This window comes from Nerophis ophidion, linkage group LG16 (assembly GCF_033978795.1).
Source record: "Nerophis ophidion isolate RoL-2023_Sa linkage group LG16, RoL_Noph_v1.0, whole genome shotgun sequence".
NCBI classification, from domain to species: Eukaryota; Metazoa; Chordata; class Actinopteri; order Syngnathiformes; family Syngnathidae; genus Nerophis; species Nerophis ophidion.
In genome coordinates, this window is record NC_084626.1 from 41,247,194 (window position 1) to 41,256,594 (window position 9,401).

The 9,401-nt window shown below is 41.8% G+C and overlaps 1 protein-coding gene across 1 annotated transcript in view; it reads left to right on the forward strand.

Moving 5' to 3' along the window:
* Positions 1 to 9,401, forward strand: part of dnah1 (dynein, axonemal, heavy chain 1) — a 172,912-nt gene that overhangs the window by 26,648 nt on the left and 136,863 nt on the right. The window contains exons 16-19 of the mRNA XM_061875243.1: positions 2,377 to 2,518; positions 5,287 to 5,442; positions 5,513 to 5,711; positions 5,782 to 6,035. Coding sequence (XP_061731227.1) covers positions 2,377 to 2,518; positions 5,287 to 5,442; positions 5,513 to 5,711; positions 5,782 to 6,035 — 751 coding nt within the window. The remainder of the gene's footprint in view (positions 1 to 2,376; positions 2,519 to 5,286; positions 5,443 to 5,512; positions 5,712 to 5,781; positions 6,036 to 9,401) is intronic.

The window sequence follows — 9,401 nt, forward strand, 5'->3', positions numbered from 1 at the left end:
TATACTCTAAAATATTTGGCTTTTTGGCTCTCAGCCAAAAAGGTTCCCAACCCCTGCCTTAGAGGAAAATCTAATTTGTATGCACGTACAACACTTAGAACCTTTAGCATATCAGTATGTGGAATTAAATTATGGAATGGATTAAGTAAAGAAGTTAAACATTGTACTGATGTGATGCACTTTAAGAGGATGCTCAAATGAAAAGTGCTTAAAAAGTGCAAAGAAGAATTATGAGAAATACTTTTAACCTTATTGAAAATAAGATATTCTTCATCTAAGTATATTAATAATGATTGACTTAATTATGTATTAAAAAACTGTTGTATTACTCATTCCCGGATGTCATTTTACTATTAAAAGGTCAGTAAATGAATGTATATATTTGTAAACTCTCTGAAGTGGGAAAGGGGTAGGATTAAATAAGCGTTGCTTCTTCCTACTCTTTTTCGGACATGATGTAAAGTGAAATGATAATAAAATTGTGTGATTTATTAGGCTGTAAGTGCGTTCATGTTCGAAATATACTAAAGAAAGTTTTATGATGTGATGTAATAGCGATGTACAGCACTTTAGAGTGTGGACTTGTACAGTATGTCTTTTTTGCAGCTTCTCCATATTTTTATGGATACATGTCCGCTGTTATTTTATTATTTTAACATTCTTGGTTTGCGTTAAGCTCCTCCTGCTTCAGTATGGAGCGGACTAGCAATGCTACGCTGGTACGATTAAACAGTCTGTAATGTTTTCGAGGATTTCTTTCTTTAGTTCAATTAAGATCATCCTCTTTATGTCAACACTGTCCCTCCGCTCACTCCTTCACATTTCTTTGTCCCGACAATACATTTTTTTCAATCTTTAGCTGTTGGGCTCAAATGTATGACGTGGAAATTCTTCTTTTTTTCTTTTATTTATTTATTTTTTTTAATCTTTTTAACGTTTATTCAATATTGGGTTCTGACATTCATTTGACCATTGAATTTTGGTCATTTTCCAACTAATATTCAACAACAAAAATACAACATTGAAACATCTTTTTGATGACATTTAATCAATATTGGGTTCTGACGTTCATTTGACCATTGAATTTTGGTCATTCCCTAACAATTTTCTACAACCCCAACCCCCAATTTTTTTTGTTTTTATAAAAAGATAATAAAATAAAAATACAACAATTTATAATAATTAAAATACAAATTTTAATTAATTAATCCAGTAGGCTTTCAGACAGGGAGAGGACCAGAACATGTGTGTCATGTTTGCAGGAGTCTACTCGGTTGGTAGAGTGGCCGTGCCAGCAACTTGAGGGTTGCAGGTTCGATTCCCGCTTCCACCATCCCAGTCACTGCCGTTGTGTCCTTGGGCAAGACACTTTACCCACGTGCTCCCAGTGCCACCCACACTGGTTTAAATGTAACTTAAATATTGGGTTTCACTATGTAAAGCGCTTTGAGTCACTAGAGAAAAGGGCTATATAAATATAATTCACTTCACTTCACATTGATTACACGTATCTGCAATATTGGCATACCTTTTGGAACGTTTAGAGCTTGTAAAATACATAAATTGTTCTTCTTGAATAACTTATTTACATGGCTGAAGGCGAGACTCTGTCCTATAGTTGTTCTGTCCTTGACTTAAGTTCAAAACATGGCACAAAGGTGCAACATAATTAACTGCCACAATGGCTGTCATGATCCCTTCAAGGGGAAAAAAAATTATTTGTTGAGATTTGTCTGATTTCCAGCCTGAAAGCAAAGTTGGGTTAGTGAGCTCCGTTGTGGTATTTTAGGCTTCATAATGTGCCACACATTTCCAATGGACTACAGTCAGGCCAGTCTAGTACCCGCATTTTTTTTAATACGAAGCCACGCTGTTGTAACACGTGCAGATTGTGACTATGCATTGTGTTGTGTTGCTCAAATAATCAGGGGCGTCCATGGAAAAATGTTGCTTGGATGGCAACGTATGTTGCTCTTAAAGGCGTCAAATTCCAAATGAGCTCATATTTGCAAAAAATAAAAAAGTTTAACAGTTCAAACATTAAGTATTTTGTTTTTGCAGTCTTTTCACTTTAATATAGGTTGAAAAAGATTTGCAAATCATTGTATTCTGTTTTTATTTATGATTTATACAAGGTACCAACTTCATTGGTTTTGAGTTTTGTAATGCTTATGTCTTAAATTTTCCAAACTAAAACCTAACACTTCACCACTTTTAAATCATGGTACTCTTAAGTTGAGATACCACTGTCGTTACGTTCTACACCGCTACAAACTACAGCTGCCATAATAAACCTGACTTCCAATCAAAACTGAGCATTATTATCTCAAAGTTGTTTTATATCTGAACAATGATAAATGGTATTTGTTTGCAAAGGTGGAAAGCTATTGAGTGGCCACAAAGAATCCTCAGACAGATGGAAGATATAACCAGTCATCTTGTTGAAGAGGAGGAGCGCTTCCAAAAAATCCAGATCACCGACCAGGACGTGTTTGAGCAGCGCCTTGGATCTCTCCAGGTCAGTTGAAATGTCTTTGATTCATTGGTTCATTCATTTGCTATTGCTTATCATGTTCAGAGGCATGGTGGGTAATATATTTTATACTACTTTAGGCTAGAGTCGGGTCCACTTTGGTCTAGGCCAGGGTTTGATCACTCTGGTGTGGCTCAGCTGTTAACTTGCCGACCTTCCTCAATTTACCGAGAGATTTCTGACCTCAGTGCCTTTCCCTAAAATTGTCTGAGGTATGCATACTACGATTTTCACTCGGACAGCAACATTGAGGGCGGGCCGTGACGGCAATACCCATAACTTCTTGTAATACATGTAATTGTGCCCGTTGTTGTTGTGCCCGCTGTTACACAACACTATGTGTGTGCCGGCCGGTCATGTATTGTGTGAAACCTCTATTACAATCCTCAAGCGATTGCAAGGCATACTTCAATAGCCATACAGGTTACACTGAGGGTTGTGATATAAACAACTTTAACACTCTTACTAATATGCGCCTCTTTGTGAACCCACACCAAACAAGAATGACAAACACATTTCGGGAAAACATCCGCACTGTAACACAACATAAACACAACATAATAAATACCCAGAATCCCATGCAACCCTGACTCTTCCAGGCTGCATTATACACCGCGCCCCCCCCCCCCGCCCCCCAACCCGCCCAACGCAACTGACGCAGGAGGTGGGGGCGTTTGGTAGCGGGGGTGTATAATGTAGCCTGGACGAGTCAGGGTTGCATGGGATTCTGGGTATTTGTTATGTTGTGTTACAGTGCGGGTGTTTTCTCGAAATGTGTTTGTCATTCTTGTTTGGTGTGTGTTCACAGTGTGGCGCATATTTATAACAGTGTTAAAGTTGTTTAAACTGGCACCCTCAGTGTGACCTGTATGGCTGTTGAACAAGAATGCCTGCAGAAGCCACATACAACACGTGACCTGACTGGTAAGCTTTTTGTAAAAATTGTGGAGGGCACTACAGATAGTGCCATCGTAGCACGCCCTTATTCTTGTTGATTGGGTATCATTCAGCAGATGTACGAGGGAATATTGACTCTGTAACACGCGAGTCTCCCGGACAAATCGGGAGCAATTGTATGCGTGATGCTAATAAGGGGCATTCATATAAAACTCACTGGCCGCACTAACATCAAATCTTCATATTTAATTGTGGGACGCGTGTTTGAGACCCTTGATTTATACATAGCACAAAGCAACAAAAAAAACCCTCTGTGTACAGCGTCATTATAAATTTCAAGAGTCTTGTGGCTCCCATTATTTTCTTTATTTTGTGAAACGGGTCAAAATGGCACTTTGAGTGGTAAAGGTTGCCGACCCCCTATGTGATGGATGTATAATCAATAACAGAATCAGAATCAGAAATACTTTATTAATCCCTGAGGGGAAGTTAAAATTTTCAGCACAATCCCATTCAAGATCAGACAAACATTACAGGGAGACAGAACAGGATCGCTGACGGGTCTGCCAACTTCCGGCGCCCCTTGGCGTCATTGTCGGTGACAATGATGACTATGAGAACCTTGGAGAGGACGAAAGCAATGGATGTCGAGCGGGTCTAACATGATACTGTGAAAGTTCAATCCATAATGGATCCAACACAGCCGTGAGAGTCTAGTCCAAAGCGGATCCAACACAGCTGCGAGAGTCCCGTCCACAGCGGAGCCAGCAGGAAACCATCCCAAGCGGAGGCGGATCAGCAGCGCAGGGATGTCCCAAGCCGATACACAGGCAAGCGGTCCATCCTGGGTCCCGACTCTGTACGAGTGGTCCATCCCGGGTCCCGACTCTGGACGAGCGGTCCATCCCGGGTCCCGACTCTGGACGAGCGGTCCATCCCGGGTCCCGACTCTGGACGAGCGGTCCATCCTGGGTCCCGACTCTGGACGAGCGGTCCATCCTGGGTCCCGACTCTGGACGAGCGGTCCATCCTGGGTCCCGACTCTGGACGAGCGGTTCATCCTGGGTCCCGACTCTGGACGAGCGGTTCATCCTGGGTCCCGACTCTGGACGAGCGGTTCATCCTGGGTCCCGACTCTGGACAGCCAATACGTCATCCATGGCCACCGGACCCCCTCCACAAGGGAGAGTGGGACATAGGAGAAAAAGAAAAGAAATGGCAGATCAACTGGTCTAAAAAGGGAGTCTATTTACCGACTATGGACAGCCAGTACGTCATCCATAGCCATCGGACCGGACCCCCTCCACAAGGGAGAGTGGGACATAGGAGAAAAAGAAAATAAACGGCAGATCAACTGGTCTAAAAAGGGAGTCTATTTAAAGGCTAGACTATACAATTGAGTTTTAAGGTGAGACTTAAATGCTTCTACTGAGGTTGCATCTCGAACTGGAGCCCAAACGGAAAACGCTCTATAGCCCGCAGACTTTTTTTGGGCTTTAGGAATCACTAATAAGCCGGAGTCTTTTGAACGCAGGTATCTTGCCGGGACATATGGTACAATACAATCGGCAAGATATGCTGGAGCTAGACCGTGTAGTATTTTATACGTAAGTAGTAAAACCTTAAATTCACATCTTAAGTGCACAGGAAGCCGGTGCACTTAAGATGTGATCAAACTTTCTTGTTCTTGTCAAAAGTCTAGCAGCCGCATTTTGTACCAACCGTAATCTTTTAATGCTAGACATGTGGGCGCTGGTACTATACTCAATCATAAATCCCTTTTTTTTTGAGACCTCTAACCAATACCTTGGTATCGATATTTAAATCGCTCTATTTTGCCATTGGTTTCTTTGTAGATGATGGTGAGCAAATTCACAGCTTTTGCAGATGTTGATCATGCCACTGAGATGGCCAACGAGGTGAGGCGTACAAGCAAGGAACTGAAAGAGTGCCAGAGTTTGGCTCAGACCTACAACACCAGAGAACGTTTGTTCGGTACTCCTGTCACAAATGTGAGTAAAAATGTTTTTAAATTGCAATAATTATGCGGGGGAAGTACTCATACGTTACCATGTCTTTCAGTATGACCGTGTGCACCGAATGGCGAAGGAATTCCAGCCATTCTTTGACCTGTGGACCACAACCTACGATTGGATTCATCGGCATGAAAGCTGGCTCAATGATCCGCTGTCTTCCATCGACCCTGAGCTGCTTGAGCGCCATTATACCGAAGCGTTGGACACCATGCATAAATGTTTCAAACAGTTCAAAGATAAGCCTGGTGGGTCACACTGGTCACTCTTCAAACTTGAAATGTGCGACATGTTAACTTTTTACTACTCCTTTGCTAGATTGCCAGACGGTGGCATCCATCATCCTTGCCAGGATTGAGGACTTCGGTCCTTACGTGCCCCTGGTTCAGGGTCTGAGGAACCCAGGGATGAGAATGCACCACTGGCAAGCACTTTCAGATACCATCGAGATAAAAGTTGCTCCCAAAGCCAATCTTACCTTATCCCGCTGCTTGGATCTTGGTCTACAAAAACACATGGATGCAATAACTCAAGTGGCTGAGACGGCTGGGAAAGAGTACATCATTGAACAGGTTATTTGCATTTATAATTATATATACCGTATTTTCCGGACTATTAGGCACACTTAAAATCCCTTTTCTCTCTCAAAACTCAACAGTGCGCCTTATAGCTTGGTGCGCCAAATGTTAAAGTACCAATGATTGTCACACACACACTAGGTGTGGGGAGATGTGTCCTCTGCATTTGACCCATCCCCTTGATCACCTCCTGGGAGGTGAGGGGAGCAGTGGGCAACAGCGGTGCCGCGCCCGGGAATTATTTTGGTGATTTAACCCCCAATTCCAACTGTTGATGCTGAGTGCCAAGCAGGGAGGTAATGGGTCCCATTTTTATGGTCTTTGTTATGACTCCGCACGGGTTTGAACTCACCACCTACCGATCCCAGGGCGGACACTCTAACCATTAGGCCACTGACTAGGTCAGGGGTAGGGAACCTATGGCTCTAGAGCCAGATGTGGCTCTTTTGATGACCGCATCTGGCTCACGATAAATAATGAATAATTCCACTTGTGATCAAAAATAACGTTCAAAATATAAAACATTCTCATGCATTTTTATGTTCAAGAAGTTGCGTTAATGGTAAGAAGTAATTTATTTATTATTGGTTAGTGTGGGGCTTGCCCTCTTGGGGGTTCTTCAGACCACCAGGCACCGACATGAGAGCCTTTTCCAGGGTTACAATATTTTTTTATTTTTCAATAAGTCTCTTAGTTGCTTTCCAGCATTTGTCTTTTTCTCTTTCGTTCTCGCTCTTCTTCTTCTTCTTTTGTTTTTATGGCGGTTGGCAATCAACCCTCTGGTGTGCATTACCGCCACCTACTGTAATGGAGTGTGGAACGTGGTGGATCCCTACTCTATATTTGTTCTCGCTCTCTCCTGGCTGCTGCTTATAAACAGAGTGACAAGTGATTAGAAAACAAGGCCCAGCTGGGCCATCTACGCACCTGTCGCTGATTTCGAGGTCAGCCCTGGCAACACCCCGCTTCGCTGCAGGCCCACAGGCCACGCGTCCTCCACAGTTAGCTTCAGAATAACAATGTTATTACAAAGAATAAGAGACCTATTATACTCTAGAAATGTTGGTCTTACTTTAAAATGCACGCGTTGAGTTGTGTTCAGTGTTGAAAAAAATATTATATGGTTCTTACGGAAATACATTTTAAAAATATTTGGCTTCTTGGCTCTCTCTGCCAAAAATGTCCCCGACCCCTGGACTAGGTTAATGTACGCAAATATTTTGGTTTTGCTTACCGACCTCGAAGCAATTTTTTTTGGTACATAGTCTAATGATAAGTTTGACTGGTAGATGGCAGTCAACCATAAGATATGTGTAGACTGCAATATGATGGCAATACGACTCAAGTAAACAACACCAACAATTTATATGTTCCATTGAAAATGTAGAATCTTACACACAGCACTCAAACATCTATCAAAAGGTTTTAGTACGACTTTGGTAAGCTATGAAGTTGCACCGCTTGATGGATTGTACTGTGCTTCGAAATACGAGTATTATTATGGCGTGTGTATAAGGTAAGACATATTATCTGGCATTTTGTTTTGCTATATAATGCCAAAGCAACTTTTCTTACCTTCTGGTACTTGCTGATGTGTATTTGGGACCTGCATGAATCCTGAAAAATTGTGCGCGTCCGCCGTTTTAACCCAAGATAAATCATCTTCTTTATCCTCTATCTTCTTGTTATGGGACATTCATTCTCCACTGTTGCTATTTCTAATATAAAGTCGTGTAAAGTTCTTACTTATATCTGTCGGTAAACTCGCCATTAAAGCGCTAAAACATACCGGTGTTGTGAGTTCATATTATTCACCCAAGGAACTTTACTGTAGTTATTAGAGAGTTCCGGTCGGACGTTTTTTCACGGGACACATTTCGGCCGTTGTTGTTGTTTCCGGATGAGGCAATGCTGCTTCGTTATTGATTGAAGTAAAGTGTGTTTATCATTAAAACAGTTAGCACCATCTTTTGACACTTTTCCCACTCCCGTCCTTGCACGCTACACCGCTACAACAAAGATGACGGGGAGAAGACGCTGTCGAAGATGAGCCACGTAAATAAGACCACCCACAAAACGGCGCATCCACAAGCAACTGTTAGAAAGCGGCTTGAAGATGATCTATTAAAGATAATCCATACAACATTTTGACCAAAGAACCACCATTACATGTTAAGTAGACCACAAGGAATTGGTTTCAATTTAGAAAAAAATTACAATAATATGTCTTCTTTAATGTACCCTATAATCCAGTGTGCTTTATACATGAAAAAAGATTGAAAATAGACCATTTGTCGGCAGTGCGCCTTATTATCCAGTACGCCCTATGGTCCGGAAAATACGCTACGAGGAGAGTCATCGCTGCAAAAGTTTGGATGAACTGAGCGTCTACGAATTCACATTGCCAAACATTGAATAACTTTTCTCGTCACACTTTTCTTACTTTCTGGTACTTGCTGATGTGTATTTGGGATCTGCATAAATCCTGGAAAATTGTGCATGTCTGCCTTTGTAGTCCATGCCAACTCCGTAGTCGATAAGCTTCTTCTTTTTACTCGATCTTCTTGTTATGGGACATTCATCCTCCACTGATGCCATTTGTAATATAAAGTAGTGTAAAGTTCTTACTTATATCTGTCAGTAAACTCGCCATTAAAGCGCTAAAGCATACCGGTGTAGTGAGTTCACATTATTCACCCAAGGAACTTTAGTTTTTTCACGTGACACATTTCCGTCGTTGTTGTTGTTTCCGGATGAGGAGATGCTGCTCATTTATTGATTGAAGTAAAGTCTGAATGTCATTAAAACAGTTAGCTCCACCTTTTGACACTTCTTCCACTCCCGTCCTTGCACGCTACACCGCTACAACAAAGTTGATGGAGAAAAGACACTGGCGAAGGTAAATAAGACCACCCACAAAACGGCGCATCCACAAGCAACTGTTAGAAAGCGGCTTGAAGATAATCAATGCAACATTTTGACCAAAGAACCACCATTACATATTATGTAGACCACAAGGAATTGGTTTCAATTTAGAAAAAAATAACAATAATATGACTTCTTTAATGCACCCTATAATCCGGCGTGCCTTATATATGAAAAAAGATCGAAAATAAACCATTCGTCGGCAGGGCGCCTTATTATCCGGTACACCCTATGGTCCGGAAAATACGCTACGAGGGGTGTCATTGCTACAAAAGTTTGGATGAACTGAGCGTCTACGAATTCACATTGCCAAACACTGAAAAACTTTTCTCGTCACACTTTTCTTACTTTCTGGTACTTGCTGATGTGTATTTGGAGTCTGCATAAATCCTGAAAAATTGTGCGTGTCCGCCTTTGTAGTCCATGCCGACACCG